Source organism: Echiichthys vipera, assembly GCF_963691815.1.
Source record: "Echiichthys vipera genome assembly, chromosome: 2".
Classification (NCBI taxonomy): domain Eukaryota; kingdom Metazoa; phylum Chordata; class Actinopteri; order Perciformes; family Trachinidae; genus Echiichthys; species Echiichthys vipera.
In genome coordinates, this window is record NC_139827.1 from 8,087,737 (window position 1) to 8,107,733 (window position 19,997).

A 19,997-nucleotide genomic window follows, 5' to 3' on the forward strand; every position below is an offset into this window, starting at 1 on the left:
TCAGATTGACATATTTGGTATTTGTGGAAAATTATGGGGGAAAAAGAGGGTGGCACTAAAAGAGTTTCCCCTTGTTATAAAAAGGGAGTTTTCCGTGGCCTTTTAAAATTATAAAGTGAGCAGAGGTGCTATGAAAATACAGGGAAAGTATCAAAATGCACACAGCCCATATTCAGACACTGTGCCTTAAACTGTCCTGTGCTGTCAGGACTTCTGTATGGTTGTAACAACTATACTGTGTATGTAGAAAGTGCTGCTACAGCTGCGATGACGGTGCCGAGACGCAAAAAGCACGGATGTGGAAGACCTGGAAACACTAACCAATCAGAGCAGACTGGGCTTAAAGAGACAGGCGCTTTGTTTCAGTCAAAGGGTGAATACTAGATTTATTCAGACAGATAGTTTGAGGAAAATAATGTGTTTTAGAACATTAAAGCATGTAAACATGTTCTAATAGAAACCGAAAATAGAAGAATCAACCTGACAATAAGCATGATCAGAGGCAGATTAATGCACCGGCTGGCCTAGGCTTGAATTTTACTACACTGGGGAAAAAAACTTGCCTCCTATTGGGGCTGATTGGATAGATATGGGAAACATTTACCCAATCAGCTGCCGTCATGCGGCCAGGTTCATAAAGTCAGTTTTGTTGTTAAATGATACGTCACTCACTAGTCAGTATAGCGGCAAAATGCTAGAAAGGAAATGTGAAAGCAGAGCATGAAAGAGAAAAGCACAACAACTGAAAGAACAATGGGACCAAGATCTAAAATTCGGATATTGACAGGATTTTCTTATGGTTGCGGACTCTTCTTTTGTTCTAGTAGAGGGGGTTTTCTGACGAAGCATGATTAATAATGTGGGGGGGGGGGGGGGGGGCAACACACAGTAGCCTAGGGGCCCATGACCACCTTAATCCGCCACTGAGCATGATGTATCTGACGCTTAAGGGGATGGGCGTCAAAAAGCGACAGTTTGGAATCAGAGGGCTGCTCACATTGCGTGCCGTTATTGGCTGGGGGTTAAATCCTCATGTGGACCAAACCTACACCCAGAAACATCCCTGCCCCTCTCTAAACCAGGGGGACGGGTCTCTGCAGGTACAGACACCACCATACACTTCTGTGGGTCATAAGTGCTGATTGAGAGGGTTTACTTTTATATTAGTTCATACATTGTTTTCATCTCAATTTTGTATAATTCAGTCTCACATCCTGGTATGATAAATGACATTGACTCATTCGAAAAGTTCAGGTCTCTTCTGATACCACAAGGTTGTCAATCAACTACCTGTTTTAACAAGAAACATTTTAACAATATTTAATCATTCTTAAAAAATGTAAAAACGTCTTGAACTACTCATGCAGCAGTCTGCGGTATCCAATCCCTCTACACAGCCCGTCCAAAACTCATGAACTCATGGTGAAATGTTTCATAAATAATCTCTTACTCTAAATCCTCCCATGACGGCCTGCATTAAAAATCAAACTGACGCGGAGTCATGATCAGTCATAGATTACTCACTGCTGACCTGATGCTTCACATTTAACGTGCCGCAGTAGCCAATGAGTATCCGATGACTAATCAGGACTCCACTTATTAATCAGTGTGAAAATCGAATATCGCCTTTTCTGTGTCAGTGCGGAGGAAAAGTATTAAGTAAAAAAGTAAAACTCTTTTCTTTAAAGCACATAGTACAGCTCAGGACTTTTGTTACCCATCATTCCTCCCTATTTTTTCTGTCTCACTCGACTATGAGCTGTCAAACTGAGGAATAATGCCAAAAAAATAACCTTTAACAAAAAAAAAAACATGCACTGTCTGTGTTTACCAGGTCCTACCCCCAGTTCCATAAATATTTCCACATCACTTGAGTGACGTCAGAGTCTAGAGTCACAGATATCTGCTCAGTAACTGATTTACCACAGCCAGGAGGCACAAAGCTAATAACAACTGACGTGCTCAAAACTTTTAGAGGAAGTAACTGGATGATCTCAGAAATGTTTTCCACCTCTCAAGTCACAGTGAAGGAGCACTGCAACGAATGAAACCTGTGGAAGTATTTATTGTTTTTCTGCGTAACTTACCTCTCTCATGTTTTTGTGTTTGGAGACTTTCCAAAAAGGTGTAATTATTTTTCTCTTGATTGAAAATGTAGCCGGTGAAGTGGAGCCCTGTGGAGTTTCATCTGCCACGCTGCACCGCTCCAAACCCAATCTGAAACAGCTCGTAGATTGCAGTGCAATTCTTTTTCCCTTTTAACCTCAATATATTGAACATATACTGAGTAAAAACAGTGGGATGCACACATTACCAACCCTATTTTTACTGCATAGTCATATTTAATAGCTGGAAAATGAGGCACCATGTTTTATTCAAAATGCCACAGACTAACTTTAAAGCAAGGTTTGATAAAATGGCACCTTTACTCACCCAATTATCACAGTGGGGTGCAGCACATTTTGAGTTCTGATGACTGGAAAGACATCATAAGGTGATGTGAATTTAATTTAATATAATGAACAAAGTGTGGGACAATTTGGGGCGGCTGCTCTAACCGTTCAGCCACCAGCCGCCCCAAATTGTCCATGTAAAGAGGCTGAAGGTCCTTGAGGCAGAGGCCGAGGGTTCGACTCCGACCTGTGGCCCTGTGATGCATGTCTCCCCCTCTCTCTCTCAGATCCCATTTCCTGTCTGTCCTATCTAAGAAAAGGCTCAAATAGGACAAATCTATATCATGTCTGTTTGGTGGATGAGAGCTTGTGATGTCACAACTATGATGGTACATAGACGCCAAGAGCACAGATGCAGGAGACTCAGAAATGCGGACCAATCAGATCAGACTGGGCTTTTCGGGAGGCGGTCTTAAAAGGACAGGCACTAAAACGGAGCCTTTCAAACAGAGGGTGAATAGAGGTATATTCAGGCGGACAAAATTGGAAAGTAATGTGTTTTTAGAACATTAAGGGTCCGTCCACACGGAGACGCGTTTTCCTGTAACCGCACAACTTTAGTATCGTTTTGGCCGACCGTCCACACAGAGCCGCCGTTATCGGAGCCTGAAAGCTGGATCTTTTGGAACTGGGTCCCAGAGAGGGAAGATTTGAAAACGCCCCCCATGGTGTTGTCGTCTGGATGGCAAAACCGCATACTTTGTTGAACGATGCCGTCATCCCCTCACCTTCGGCCTTAAACCCCTCAGCGTCACTTAACAACAACAACAACTACAACAACAACAACAACAGTGCTGCTGCATGAGCCATAGACTGTTTACTGAACTGGACTCTGAGCGGCTGCATGGGAATGAATTAGGCCGACCATATATTTCTCCCTTTTCCCTGATGGTCTGAATAAGTGGTAAATTGGTCGCTAGTGGCTTTTTATAAATAAAGTTGCTAAAAATGTGTGAAAAGTCTCTAAATCTAGTGAGAAAATGGCATCTGTGGGTGCTTTGGGACAGGGAAGGGGCTCACAGCAGCACCCTTTGCTCGTTGAGGACACTAACTGCAGAATGATTCATGCGTCAGAGCCCAAAACACCACAAAAGTCTCCAATAACTCCAAAAACAGTCGACTTATTTCTCTCTAGGATGGAGGAGGATTTGGGAAGTCTCCAGATTTGGTGAGAAACTCTCCGGTGTTTGTCTTCTACACGGCGTCTCTCCGTCTCTTCCTCTCCATTGTTTTCTGTGGCAGTTACATCCAGGCCTGGCATGTGTACTACAGAGGTTTGAGTCGGTTTCACTGGTTTCGTGTGGACGAGGATATTTCTTGAGTTGAGGTCGTGTGGACGGAAAACTTTTTAAAAACAATGGAGAAAAAAAAGGTTGCTTTTGATCGTGTGGACGTACCCCTAAAGCATGTAGACATGTTCTAGTAAATACCTAAAATACAAGTATGAACATGAAAATGAGCTTAATATGTCCCCTTTAAAGCTGCTCTAATCAGAATTTTGTATTAAGAAATGATTAAAATGACTGTGTACATGAAAAGGCAAGGCAAGTTTATTTGTATAGCACAATTCAACAAGAAGGCAATTCAAAGTGCTTCCCATAAAACATTAAAGCATCGGGAGAAATAACACATAAAACATATACATTTAATACAGATTAAAGGTAATTTAAAACATATAAAAGATTTAAAACATTTGTAAAACATAAAAGATGGTTACAGTCACAGAAGTAACAGTGTAGTTCACTGAAAAGCAGTGGCAAATAAAAATTGATTTAAAAGAACTAAGAGTTGCAGCAGATCTGGGGAAAAGTGGTTACTTGTAACAAATAATGAGAATCATAACCAACTCTATGTTGCACTAAGCTCTAAAAAGCTTCATAGCATCTTTCAGCTCATTGTTTTGGTTTAACAGCTCCTCATTTTTACTGTTTTGGCTTCCTTCTGAACATAAAGCCTTGAAAACCTCCACAGGATTATATGTCAAGGTTGAGCTTACAGCTTGTTGCAACGCCGCTAAGTGGCCAAAAACCAATCAATGCTGCTTTAAAGAAATATTAAATTGCTTAATTATTATATATAAAAGTATAAAGAGCAATGTAGGATCCATGGCAGCTCTTTTGCTGGTGTCTTTAGACCTTCTCTTTCTTGTTTGACTTGTTTAAAGCAGCCACTTACTGTAGTTTAAAGATCAATTTGTGAAGTACAGAACAGCTGGAGAACCACTTGGTTTTACAAGTTACTCTGTAAGTGTCTACAAATATCCCGCCGAGGGCCAGGCAGACTGGTAATGACACTTAATGTTTCAACAGAATGTTCATGGATGATCATTAAGCATATTGTCAACAAAGGGAATGTCTCGCAGCATCACCAGCTGGTCCTGCTGTCCTGTTGTCTTGGCGTTAGCGACAGCAGCTAGTTTACTTTCATTGGAAGTGACACAACAGCTCGACTTTCTGCTTGTCTGTTGACCTTTTACCTTGTTACACATTTATCAGTGACACAACTATCTGGAGTCAGACAGAAGCCACTTCCGTCTCCCTCTCACTTAACAAACTGTAAGTGTGTGTGAGATGTCAGTGCACTGCTTTTGGTCAGACTGCCTCGTCTTATCTGGAGTCGCTGCATGATAAAGCCGGGGCTGTACGTCTGCAAGGTCTCGCAGACATCATGCTGGCTTAAAGGATAAAGCTGGTGATATTCTGTATATTTTGGTCTTATTGTCACAAATTCCATGGAAATGAAAATAACAAGAAGAACAAAAAGCCTGCGTTTTAAAAGCCTGATTTAACGTATTCCTGTGTGCCGTAGGATTCCACTTTTGTACAAAAACTATTGAAAACACATGAGTGAGACACACACACGCACACGCGCACGCACACACACACACACACACACACACACACACACACACACACACACACACACACACACACACACACACACACACACACACACACACACACACACACACACACACACACACACACACACACACACACACACACACACACACACACACACACACACACACACACACACACACACACACACACACACACACACACAAAATCCTACCGTATTAAAGAAAAATGTTTGGAAGCACTTTCTATGAACACCACACCTATAGTACCCTGGAAATCCAGACGCACCGCCACAATTACAATTTGCTCTGCCTCTGTCTGGTCTGGACAAATCTGGACTCAATGTTTGAGCTCATTAACTATGTCAGAAATTCCCAACTCACCAATCAAATCGTACTACCTGCTAGGGGTGGGCGTAACCGATGACGACAGTGCTGTGCCGTCCAAGTCGGCTAGATACGTCACCTTGTTCATGCTCGTCCACTTGCGTGCAGCGGTATTTTGAAATGCATGCATTGGTGCGCAACAGACCTTGAGTTGGAAAGGTCTATTGCTCCTTGATAGACCCTAAGTGTTTCTAGCTACATCTATAATGCATTATGAGGGCTTTTAATTTTGTAAACAGTGATTCATGACTACAGACATAAACACACATTAGGCTTTCTAATGCTTTTTGCAACAGTCATAAATCATTATAGATGTTACAATGATTTATAAGTTCAAGTGTCTTATAAACTAGTTAGTTTTATTAGTTCTCTTCAGAAGACAATTAAGAAAACAAACTCATCATAAACTACTAGTTCTCTAGCATGCACACATGCTAAATTAACAACATATAGACACAGCAGTATGTGCAGATTAAGAGGCAGCTGTTAAATAAACTGGAAAGCTGCCTCGGAAGTACATTGTTACGCAGATACGTGGCATGATGTCTAAACCAGGGACTTTTTTTGTTACTTTCGTTTCCCACAAAAGAAGAAGCCGGAGATGGCAGTGAAAATCCAAAGGTCTTTACTTCAAAAGAGTTGGAGTCAGTCACACAAGTTAAAGTCCCCCTCCGCTCCAAAAAGTGTTTTACTTCTGTTTCTGTCCTCTAAAATGTCTGACACTGAACATAGTGACTTGTATCTGAGATAAGTTTGTCACTAGAGAGGTGTTTTCACATCCCTCTCCTGAAGGAGGAGATGTCACTGTGCACTTTGAGATTCAAACATATCCCAGGCAAGCTACAGTTGGTACGTCACTAATACATAAACCAATCGCTGTCCAATGTCAGGGAAACAACTTTGACACAACACCGGCAAAGAAACCTGAAACCTGCAGCTCAGAGCGGACTGTCATTACAGAGAGAACACACACTGCCATCTGTCAGCTACTGACAGATACAAGCTAACAAGAGAAACAAATAAAAGATGCTAACTACACTTACTTATTTCCTTACCTACTTCTTGATTGGTGGTTTGCGCGCTTCTCTTTAAACCTCAGGTAGAAGTCATCGGAGAGTCCAGAATGTCTCAATGAGAAAGAAAGAGTAGATGTGCTTCCAGCCCCTTCTCTAAGTTGTCAAACAAAAATCTCCATCATAGCAGTTTTTGCATTTATTAAAGCATGCCTGAATGCGGACTTAGAGTCTCTGGAGCAAAATAAACAGATGTACGGCACTCAAACTCAAAAGGCTGTAGAGTAAGCAAAGCAAGAGAAATCAAAAGCAAGCACCGAGCAACAAAAACTTTAAGTACAAGGCTTAACCAGGTTGGATTCAGGTGCTGCCACGACTTCTTCTCTGCCCTCTTTGCTGCCGGGTAGCTCCACTCCCTGCTGCCACCCTCTGTCCTGACTGACCCACGACGGCTCTCTGTGTGCGATTCATGTAAAAGTTGGCTTCATTTGGAAACGTTTGGAAGCTCACGCTGTTTGCCTTGATACACATTGTTTAGTTGGAGTCACGTTTCCCAAACCTCTACAACAGAAGTTGGAGTGCAAAGCATGACCCATAGTCAGAATTACCATAATAATGAGAATAAGGCCCATATTAAAAAACAGGAATTCTTTTGTGGCTCTGTGGCTGAAAATAGACCCCCAAAGTGGACTATTTTCTCCCTTTTGCTGAAAACTAGCATCCAGCTCTTTTAGGGGCTTCTTTTTTCTGATCTTTTTTAAAGATTTATAACTTCAAAAGCAACAAATGTGCTGGAGGGTTGAGTGTCCCAGACAGGGAAACTGGAAACTTTGAGACATTGGCTAACGCATTGTTGGTTTTGGTCTTTTAATGGGTTTTGTTGACAATAAGAGAAATATAGAATAACAGCAACCTTGTCTTTTTCAAAGACACAAAAACCAAAATGTCTACTGTGGAGTAAATGTGCTGAGTTAGACGCTATCCACCTCCCCCCTTCTCTCTCCACTCTCTGAGAGGTTTTCCGGGGATACCACAGTCAGCTTTTCCCAGGAACGGCTGGAGCTGCGCCACAGGCTGCCAGGGAGAGGGAGGAAAGAGAGAGAGGAGGAAAGAGAGGGATTGGAAAGTAGTGAGGAGCAGTGAAGGAGAAGTGGAGATAGTGAGAGAAAAACAAACTGAAAGGGAGCACATGCAAGGATTTTGTTTACTTGTTCTGTGTCCCACCACACCCAGATAACATGCAGTTTGATCCAGGACATAAACACCAAAACCTCTTCTGCAAAAACAAGGCTGTGTATCACGCTGCGACGGTAAACTGGTGCGGTTGTCTTCAGCAGCACACACATCCTGACTAAAGGAGGTATGAGTTAAAACTGTATAGGGGACTTTGAAGCCCCGCTAAGATGTAAAGAGGCTATAAATGCTGAGAAACACACACACACACACACACACACACACACACACACACACACACACACACACACACACATATGGTCGACCAAATGAGATTTCAACCTGGAAGTCTCTGCTGCTGCTTTTTGAGTTAATGTTGCCTCTACTGTATGTACAGTTTTATAGTGTCTTATAATATTTTTCTCTAGATTTGGATATTGTGTGTATCTTTCTGCGTGTGTGTGTGTTTGTGTGTGTGTGTGTGTGTGTGTGTACATGTGTACGTGTGTGTGTGTGTGTGTGTGTGTGTGTGTGTGTGTGTGTGTGTGTGCGTGTTCATGTGCCCTATGGGCTGAATGTTCGACCTCATGCAGCAACATTCTCTTAAATTTCTCTTAAATATCTCTTGAAGTCGACTCCAGATGCACCAAACGATCTTACCACCCAAATCTGCTCTTAAGCTGTTTTTACACCGCCACGTAACACCGTTAACTCGTCGCCTTCACTCATTTCAATCAGGTGCAGGCAGCAGAGGGGAAGTGGTTTTGACCAAGACGGCAGGGATATATAGCATTTGCCGCCCTTGTGACTGCGCACAGATTTGGCTCAGCCCACCAGAGTTCACCGGGCAGAACATCGGTTTATCTCTTCAAAGCAAAGCATTGTTAAAAGTGCTTCCTGCCAGGCGGTTACCACATGTAGTTCAGCATGGTGAACTCTGGGCAGCAGAGTGAAATCTGTGCACGTTCACATGGGCAGCAACTGCTTCATGACCCTGCCGCCTTGGTCAAAGCCACTTCACCCCCTCAGCCACCAGCCCCTCATTGCAATGACTGGAGGCATTGCAATGAGGGGGGAAGTTACGGCGTGGCGGTGTGAAAAGAGCTCAACCCAGGTGTACTAAATAATGTATCCCATTTGATCTTAATTGTTTATTTGCAAATGGTAACGCCCCTTAAACACCATATAAGGGCAGGTGTTGTGCGAACACTCTGACACATGTCCAAGAACTGGAGAGATTTGACCCAAAACAATCATCATCACAGAAAAATCCAAAACATATAATAACATAACATAAATATCACAATATAAACTCGGGTTTCTCAAATTTAAAACAAGTGTAAGGTGATTAATTTCCGTGTGCACAATTACAGGAAGCAGATGTTTAAGGGAACAATGCTCATAAAATAGATATTAGAGAGGACCTATCATGCTTTTCTGTCTTTTCTGGCCTATAAATGTAGTTATAGATAATGTTTTATAGTCATGTAGAATAATACCGATGCATCAAATAATGAAGTACTTGCATTTAGACGTGAGCCCTGCCGACCGTCTGGGTTGGTTGTGCTCAGCTCTGAACGCTAGGATGTCGGCAGCTATTAGAGATTTCTTAGCATTTCCAGTATTTGGCCACTTTTATTTTGGAAGTTGACTTGTTAAAGCTACCGTTAACTAGGACAGAGCCGGCCACACAGAGGTGATGCAGAAATGGACAATGAGAGAAATATAATGTGTGTTTTAAAGATCAAAGCATAAATACAAATATGACGCTGAAAACAAGCACAATAGGGCGTCTTTAAAAAAGAAAATCGCACAAGAAAAATGAGAACCTAAGACGTAATAGTACAGCTAAATATTAACATAATAAAACATACATAAAGTAATATAATATATACATTTATGTGGAATAAACTGAAAGTAAACAGAACGTAAACAGGTATGTAGTTTATGCATAAAGAGTAGTTATAATTATATACACACAGTAGTGTCAAAAGTGAAGAGTAATGAGCTCAAGCGCATGTTTAAAGGATAATTCTGGTCTTATTAAATCTTACTGTCATTGCTCTCGTGAAAACATCATCAGCTCAACAAAGTCCATCTGGTCAAGAAGCGTTTTAAGATAAGATAAGATAAGATAATCCTCTTTATTAGCCCCACAGCGGTGACATTTACGGTGTGACAGCAGCAAAGGGGAAAAGTGCAAAGGATTGCCAGATGATCTCAGCCAGTCTGGAAACCGTGAGCGTGTACGAGCAGGAAGTGGGTCAATAAACTGATGGATGTTTACAACAGACACGTTGAGTCATAACTTCACTATCACAACCTGAACATATTCACAGCACGTCTAATAATTTACCAAACAAAAACGTAATAATTGGCTGACAAATGTAATATATCTCAATGGTGGACAAAACAAGCAGTTTGAAGACATCACCTTGGACTCTGGGACTTGCTGAAGGGCACTTTTCACTATTTTTTATCATCAACTGGGTCAGCTAATGATGTTTACTCTCTATATTTAGTGGGTTCATATAATACATTGTAGCAGGACTTGACGATACAGAAAAATCAAGTATTATTATATACACAGTATTTTTTAACCAGAAAGCTCAATATCAGTAGTGTAGGGGTTGCTTGATTGAATAATTGTCGGTTAAGTGGATATAATGACTAAGTGAGTAAAGGCAAATTATAGAACAGCTACAGACAGGGAGGTTTAAGTCACTTTACTTTAATGCAGCCTTTAAAACCAGGTAAAGACAAAACTTGTGTTATATTCCGATATCTAGCCTCATATCACGATATTGATAAATGATAAATAATAAATGATCGAAATATTGCCCTGACCCAATCCATCCTAGTTTGTAGTGAAAGGACTGCAGTTGTCAAACATTCCTGGCACACCCAGTCACACACATAAGTGGCATACATCTACCTGTGGCCACACACACACACACACACACACACACACACACACACACACACACACACACACACACACACACACACACACACACACACACACACACACACACACACAGCAGAATGTGAGCTTATTCAGGTCTTTGCTGTAATAAAGCCCCTAATCTGCCCATACACGCCATGAATGGAGACATTCCTCCAGTCTTACTCAATCACACACACTACCAAATCCAGACACACACACACACACACACACACACACACACACACACACACACACACAGACAGGGAGCTGTGTTTTAGTTGTACTAGTTATAGATCAGGATTAAATCTCATGGTGATAAAATATATTGGTTTTGATGTATAGTTTGATGCTGCAACTAAATCAGGTTGTTTCATTTCTGCTGATGGTAGTTAATGTCTGTGGAAATGATCTGTGTGTTAGCTTGTGTGTGTGTGTGTGTGTGTGTGTGTGTGTTTGCGTATCCCTTCATCTCTGGGAATTCCCCTCTCCCTGCTTTTCCCTCCGACTAGCCCCTCCTCCTGTTCACGTCCAGTTGAACCAATCACAGCCCCCTGGCTTTGTGTTTCCTTTTGCTGTGACACTGTAGGTCAGCGGCGGGGGTCACGGGGTCACATCTCACCCGCACGGGGGACTCGTTTCCTGGTTGTTACGGGACATGTCAGGCCCTGACTGAGATTTAATTTAACAGCCACATGAAGAGTTTTCAGTGATTCTGTTCGATCAGTGTGACAGAAAGTTAAAATCTGCACAGTCTGGGATTTATAAAAGGAATTATATTATACTGTAGTTGGGCCCAAGTGTGTGTGTGTGTGTGTGTGTGTGTGTGTGTGTTTGTGTGTGTGTGTGTGTGTGTGTGCGTGTGTTTGTGTGTGTGTGTGTGTGCGTGTGTGTGTGTGTGTGTGTGTGTGTGGTTTGTGGGATGTGCCAAAAAGACTTTGTAACTGGGTTCAGTCTGACTCGCTAATCCCTCCCTCCCGTCTCTCCCTGCTGTTTTCACACACAGCTGTTTCCTGTTGAATGTGTGTGTGTTTAAAAGAGAGAGAGAGAGAGAGGGAGGAAGAGAGAGATTCAATTTTAAACTATTGAAAGAAATCATAACTGTAAAACTAATCAGTTTTAGCCTATTCACTACAAATCACACGTACTTAACACCGCAGGGAACCATTTAGCAAATGGTGCTGCTGTGCTTTAGAAACCCGACTCTACCTCGGCTGTTTGTTTCAGGCGCCCACAGGTTTCCTTTCATTTCCAAAACAGTATGAAAATCAATTAGCAACCTCTTAAAACCTTCTTGATCTGTGTAATCCATTTCAGTAAAGACCAGGCTGAAGTTAAACCACATTTTCGCTCAGCAGCAGCAAAGAGGGGATAGAAAGGAGGCTCGTGCCGATTGGCGATCAGATCGTAAATCAAAAAATCGAATCTCTATAATCGACGTTTTGTTTTATCTACATACAAAAAATACAATTAAAACATATACAATACAAAATGGAGAGATTATACTTCAAGCAGAGCATGAAAATGGATCATTAATTCGTAGATTATAGAAAAGTATTAATATTTGGTCTCCGCAAGTACTGGACAGGCAGAGTTCTGCGGGTTCATAAAAACAGTTGCTGCTGCTGCAAACAAGCTTGATGAAAGCAGTTTGTGGGTCAGAAACACAAAAATAATGCACTTAAAGACAGTTGCTTGAGTTAGATGTAGGTTGGTAATAATAGGAGGCCCCTTTCAAATGACTCATAGACATTTGATCCCATATTAATGTAAAAAATCGATTAGTGCAGCTTTAATATGAGTTTACAGGAGTTCTCAAAGTCAGGTTGTGTGTGGTTTTGTGAATAAGTACAGCAAATGTGATTATGAGACAAAACAGCCATAAATCCATGGGTCATATAAACACAATGATCCAGTTATTCCACTCGAGTCACTTTAGGTCACAATACTGTGCATCAAGCCTGTCTATAAAAGCAGCTTTGCAATCAGCAGAGCATGCTTCAAAAATTATAATGGATTGATATGATTATGGTTGGTCACATGGTTGCTGTCCTTTGAAGCTGATGAGAGAGAAGCCGTCGACTGATGTGTTATTAGATCAATAACCACAGTACAACAGCTTCCATGAAATCCAATAAAGAAGAAATACAATGAAATGAAACTGTTCTAAAAATCAGATCTTTCATTTGATCATTTGGGTCTTTTCTGTTGGATTGATGAGTCTGTAATGGGGCTCTTGGCCGTTAGGGAATCTAGTCAGCCGCCTGGTGTGTTGAGTCAGGAGGCAGGGATACCATTTTGAAGAGTTTAGTGTTAACTTACACATAAATACAAATGCACAGGCACTATTCCTCAAACACTTCTGTGTGGAAGTGTGGCTTTAAAGAAGAGGAGAACAAAAACATCAGCGTTAAAGGGGACATATTGTGCTCATTTTAAGGTTCATACTTGTGTTTTGTATTTCCACTAGATCATGTTTACATGCTTAATGTTATAAAAACACATTATTTTTCTCATGCTGTCTGTCTGAATATACCAGTATTCACCCTCTGTCTAGCACGCTCTGTTTTAGCGCCTGTCTCTTTAAGACCCCCTCCTATAAAAGCCCAGTTGCTCTGATTGGTCAGTGTTTCCAGGTTTTCCACATCTACGCTCTCGGGGTCTCTGCACTGTCTTTGCAGCTGGGGAATGACTGTAAGAGCACTGTAGAGACACTTTCTACCTATCGTATGTATAGAATAGTTGTGAAAACACAACCCCACAGAAGTCCTGACGTCTCGTTCCAAGACACAGTTTCTGAGTACAGGCTTTGTGCATTTCCATGTGGATCGTGGGTTTTGATACTTTAACAGTCTTTATTTAACAGTTTGACCTGATTTATAACCAAAAAAGACATTGAAATCTTTGGAACTAACAATCCTCCACGATTACAGGAAATAAAAAGTGCTAAATTCGTACAAAGACTATAAAATACAACAGGAATGTTACTGTATAAGCTTCACATAGACTACAAGACGCAAGGTTGCCACTTGAAACCAACTTGCTGGTAATTTGCTACATAAACAACTGGTAAACTAAGACATTACTTTATAAATCACCAACAGTGATTAATATATTTACAAAACAAATACAGTAGTTGCTCGGGGTCGTGAACGCACACAAACACCAACTGAAACTGAACTTTAAAATAAAAAACTTAACTTAGCTGTAACCCAAAAAGGGTCGCATCTGTAATGGGTTCTTTTCTCTTCCTGTCTGCAGAGCGAGTCAGTCAAATACTTCCTGGATAACTTGGATCGTATTGGTCAACTGGTGAGTCACAGTGACTCGTTAAATCTCAAGTGCACTTCCGATTTCTTGTTTCGACTTGTTAGAAAACACTTCATCCCCCTTTTTTTCCCCAGAACTTCATCCCAAGCAAGCAGGACATTTTGTTTGCGAGGAAGGCGACGAAAGGCATCGTGGAGCACGACTTTGTCATCAAGAAGATTCCTTTCAAGATGGTGGACGTCGGAGGGCAGAGGTCCCAGAGGCAGAAGTGGTTTCAGTGTTTCGACGGGATCACATCGATACTCTTCATGGTTTCGTCGTCAGAGTACGACCAGGTAATGTTCGAGCAACATCTCTGATCATGCGACGCTGTTAGTCAGACAGTCGGATCATTATTCTCTTGACTTTTGCCAAATGGAGGAAAAACATCAGAGAGACAAAACATTTGAGATTCACACAAAGCTCTCTTTGTGGTTGGCTGAGGAAACTTGATTGTTCCTTCAGTCATGGCCCCGGTTCAGATCAACAGTCATATGATGACGACTGAATCCTTAATTGGTGCTCAGATAAAGCCTCAAAACAAACAAAGGGTGTGTGTGTGTGTGTGTGATTCCAGGTCTTGATGGAGGATCGAAGGACAAACCGTCTGGTAGAGAGCATGAATATCTTTGAGACCATCGTCAACAACAAGCTCTTCCTCAACGTGTCCATCATCCTCTTCCTCAACAAAACCGACCTGCTGGTGGAAAAGATTCACACGGTGGACATCCGCAAAAACTTTCCTGAGTTCAGAGGAGATTCACGCAGGCTAGAGGACGTACAGGTACACACACACACACACACACACACACACACACACACACATATGCTGAAAACACTGCTTTTAAATGTTGTCAGCATAATAATGCACCGAATGAATTTCTGCTGAAAGCTGTTTTGTAGTTAGTTCCTTATTTTCCTCCTACTGCCTATGAACCCAGTATGCTTTCATGCACCCACGCATATGTATCATGGGAATGAGCATGCACACTTTAGACACACGCAGGCTCTCATTCGGTGGGTTTACGTGCACACAAGAAGTCACATTAATCCAAACAAAGACAGCGAGTGTGTGTTCAAGCTGGGTGCTCAACCTGAAAAATACAAATCAGTTCAAAAGTAGAGAAAAGTAGCAAAACATCGAGGCAATAAATCCCTCACTTTGCATCTTTGTTTTTTTTTCTTATGAAGATATTTGAATCTTGATGCATCATATAGTGGTTCTGTTCTTGTCTTTATGTACTTTGTGAGAGTATATTATCTCTGTTTTCTGTCCCTTTACGTGCTCCTCGTTGCTATCTGAACAGTTACACTCCTGGATCTACGGCTACCAAGTGTGAGCAGAGATGCTTTAATTAAATGTGAAGCTCTATGCATTAGGCTTTGATTTGTTATGATGGCGTGTCACCTTTTTATACTTTTTTACCAGGTTACGCAAGAAATCTGACAACCTGTTAACATGCAACGGGGTTACCTGTCACTGAAGATATCCACTTCTTACTGATTTTAAATTAAGTAGTGATACAATAGGTCGCTTCTTTACTTAAAAAAGAAAAGAAAAAAGCTGACAGTGAAGACTAAAGGAGAGAGAGAGGGATTCAAATCTTGCTTATCCGGCCAAGAGATCAACTTCCTCCAGAAGAAATCTAGCTGTAACCCAGTAACTGAAGTGTCTCTGCTCTGCTCCTCCCAGGCGTTCCTGGTGCAGTCTTTCAGCCGTAAGAGGAGAAACCGAGGAAAGCCGCTCTTCCACCACTTCACCACTGCGATAGACACGGAAAATATCCGTTTTGTCTTTCACGCCGTCAAGGACACCATCCTGCAGGAAAACCTCAAAGATATCATGCTGCAGTGACCTTCACGGGCCGCAGACGACGACTTCTCTGACTGTAAACTGTGAAACCAGCCACGAATCCAGGCCTGGAGGACACCAAAGCCCATGAGTGCATATTAACTCTGAACGTGTGGAGCCCTGAAGTGACTCCTGACCCGTTGGCCTGTGGAAACTGTGAGGGTCGCAGAGGACAAGACCCTGTATTTAACCTGTATAAATGTGTGTATGCTGGAAAGACAGTCACCTTCTTGTAGCGCTCAAGTGTTCTCGCCTTCATACACAGGTTAGAAAATGTTTGTTTTTTTAAAGAAGAGAGAAAAACACCAACTACATGACATGAGCACTGAAAGTGTTTTTTTCTCAGATGTACAGTTTATATATATATATATGATTAATGACAACCCTGTCACTAAACATTAAAGTCAGACTGCTGCTGGCTGAAATGTAGCTGGATCAAGCTGCGCGAGCAAGAAGCAGGAGGGGAAGAGAGAGTAAAGACAGAGAGATTAAGGGAAGTTTAGAGCGAGTTGAAGAATGCCTTGTCCTAATGTCCACGTGACATTAGGGAGAGGGGTGAGGGTTTGGGCTCATACTGGTCATATGCTGTGTTATGTGATAAGGTTGCACAAGTGTTCCTGTCAATGAACTTTAACGGAGGGAAGAGATGAGTCTCTCATGCTCCCTGTTCTCTCCTGTGCCGTCATTCTTTACCTCTCCTCCCCCTGCTCGTGTTTATTACTCCTTCGCCGTCATACAAGAGAAGCACAGCTGCAGATAAAGAGTCTTATCCTATAACTCTCCTCTGCTCTCTGACACAATGGGCAGATTGTTCGCCTCCACCCTCTCCGGCAGGAGAAAAAGTAGACGGTCAAATTAGAGACTCTCGGTTCCTGGTCTTGCATGAATTATGGGTCATCTCTCTCTCAATTCCTTTTCTTCTAGTTCCCACCAACATCCCAGGAGACGTAGCCCAGACTTAAATATAATAAGTGTCCCCATCACAGGAAGGCTTTGGTATGAGGTTAACCTACTTGTTTGTCCTGTAAATGCAAAGAGAACGGTGGAGGATGACAAGGGTTGAACTGTAAATTACCTTATTCCCATGTTTTCAGTGGCCATTTTGGATTTCTGTAGCAGTCGGGGTGGGAAGTCTGCAGAGAAGATTGGCTCAAAGCAAGTGAGACAAAAAGGCACAAAGAGTTTCTGTTTTTTCTGGTTTTCTATATCTGGACACCTCTGAGTCCATTATCACACCAAGTTAATACCATAGAAACACATCGTCATCCGTATTTATAAAGTGTGTTTTATAGTCAGTTACACCATCAGTTAAGTATAGCGCTGCAACAGTTAGTTGATTGAATCGATGAATAGTCGATTAACTGTCATTTCTTAAGCAAACGTGCCGGTTCCAGCTTCTCAAATGTGACAGTTTGCAGCTTCTTCTTGTGTTATATCTTTGTGAATTGACTGTGTTTGAAGTTTGGACGTTTGTCGGGCAAAGCAAGTAATTTAAAGACGTCTCCTTTGACTCGAGGGAATTGTGTTCACTATTTTCTGACATTTTAAAACTGCACTAGTGAATGTTTTCACATCAGTGATGGAAAGAAAAGATTATGTGAAAGGCTAATCACAGCTATACAGAACCTTTTAGCATCTTTCAGCTCATTGTTTTGGTTTTTCATTCTTACGGTGACAGAAACACGTCTCCAAATGAATGTTGCTCTGTGTCTGACGTATATTATTAAGAACCTGTTTTCTAATATGCCCGTCATATCAACTTTTTAGGGTGATAATACACTCTCGCAACTTTATTAGTTACACTTGTTAAGGAATCTTTCCAGCACCTTGTTGAATCCACGCCCTGAAGTACTCTGGTTCTGACTGGGTCCTACCCAGAGAGGTGTACCTAATAAAGTGGCCACTGAGCGTGTGTATTAGTGTTGTGTTAACAGCATAATACGAGACCAAAAAACAAACACTAAGTGACAACGCTGTCTCCCATGAAAAATTACATTCCCATACAACAACATTGTGTTATAAATTAAGTTTCAAGGGAAAGGGTATTTGTGGAACGATTGCAGTTTTAAACATTGTGGCCCGAAACAAATTTAGAAAAAGATGATGGTTTGGGTTCAAATAAGTGTGTTTGTTACATGATTTAAGTCATGTAGGTTAAAGAGGCTCTACTCGAAATACTGACTGTATATAAAGACGGATGAGACAGCTCCACCCTCCTTCCTTCCAAGTCGATCACAGGTGTCAATCATGACGCTTCATCCTGTTTTTATAGCATCAAATAACTCAATAAAACAAAGTGTACAAGAAAAATAAACACTTGAACAAACATCAGCGTGATAAAGACTTCCCTCACTGACAGAAACCATGTCTGAGGTGAGGAGAACTTTTAACATGGAGGGGGCGGGACTTGTGACCTATACTGCAGCCAGCCACCAGGGGGCAATCGAGATACTTTGGCTTCCCTTTGGAGGAGCCGCCAAGCCTTCCATCTTTATATACAGTCTGTGCTCCTCACAGCTCTCACAGACTTTGTCACAGCCTCAGCGTCCGATATCAACGCACGAGGAACTCACAAGCACTAACGCGCATGCACAGCCGGACAAAACAAACTAAAAAACATATTTCGTTATGCTCTGAGTGTTGAGTCCAGCTGCTTTAAGTACGTTACATACGTTAAGTACGTAATATAAATAAGTCAACATTGACTTTTGGTATCACACAGGACAGCGGTCTGAAAGTCCTGACTTTGATTAGAGATGTTTTTGTCATATTTTAACAAACAAAATGCAAAATAGGGTGAGAAGTTCAGCCATCCGTGAGGAACTCGGAGTAGAGCCGCTGCTCCTTTGCGTTGATAGGAGCCAGTTGAGGTGGTTCAGGATCATCTAGTAAGGATGCCCCCTGGGCGCCTCCCTAGGGAGGTGTTCCAGGCACGTCCAGCTGGGAGGGGGCCTCGGGGAAGACCCAGGACCAGGTGGAGAGATTATATCTCCACACTGGCCTGGGAACGCCTCGGGATCCCCCAGTTAGAGCTGGTTAATGTGGCCCGGGAAAGGGAAGTTTGGGGTTCCCTGCTAAAGCTGCTGCCCCCGAGACCCGACCCCGGATAAGAGAGTGAAGATGAGATAAGATGAGATGAAAATGCCAAATACACTTCCCTCGAAACGTTATTGAGAATGCTGAGTCTTGTATGGGAAAATCTTTCGTTTAATGAGAAAGGGCCACAAGAGATTAATCACCAATGGAAATAATCACTAATTGCAGCCCTATTTCATCAGTGACGGTAATGTAGCATAAAGAAAAAGTACTGTTGCTGTTGCTGTTCTTTCCTACAGTCTCATATACGCACTGATTTATGATGGTGGTTAATCTGTTGACCAGAACTCTGTCTGATTATGTGGTTTTACTGGATACCTGCCAGCCACACACATGTATCTTCAAAATCCTTTCAACCCATATCCTTCTTTGGATTCCTTCAAATCGCTTTCTCTCCGTTTCCAAATGGAGAATCTATGAGATGAAAATGTGGATGGTTTGGTACGCAGCAGTAGGACACAGCTGGGCTGCTCCTCCCACCCCCGAGTATGAAGTCCTAATGACATCGAGGGGTATGAGGCGAATCATGAGCACTTCCACATGCCTTATTATAATACTGTATCCAACTGTGTAATTTGTATGTATTTGTGTGTGTTTGCATACTGACTTATGGCCCTTATTGTGCATGTTCATACATCTTGTACATAGAATACTGTAAGTATTTGACTGACACTGTGTGTAATGTGGTAACCTAACAATACAAACACCACTCTGTTTAACAGTATCACTGTAACTGTAACGTTGCTGTAACATTTGACGTTAACTAACCTACCTTTTCCACTCACACAAGTTGTTGTTTTTTTGTACGCGTCGTCATTGCACTGGATGCGTCCGAGAGAAAAAAAACGTCTGGGAAAATGAAACAAATACACGGACGGCAGACTTTTAAAAGGCGAGCAGGATGAGAAGA

General features: G+C 41.9%; 1 protein-coding gene across 1 annotated transcript in view; it reads left to right on the forward strand.

Annotated features, from left to right (window-relative positions):
* Positions 1-19,997, forward strand: part of gna12a (guanine nucleotide binding protein (G protein) alpha 12a) — a 28,456-nt gene extending 8,459 nt beyond the window's left edge. Inside the window, exons 3-6 of the mRNA XM_083933799.1 lie at positions 14,092-14,142; positions 14,235-14,435; positions 14,717-14,923; positions 15,833-19,997. Of these exons, the coding sequence (XP_083789925.1) occupies positions 14,092-14,142; positions 14,235-14,435; positions 14,717-14,923; positions 15,833-15,994 (621 nt within the window). The 3' untranslated portion in view covers positions 15,995-19,997. The remainder of the gene's footprint in view (positions 1-14,091; positions 14,143-14,234; positions 14,436-14,716; positions 14,924-15,832) is intronic.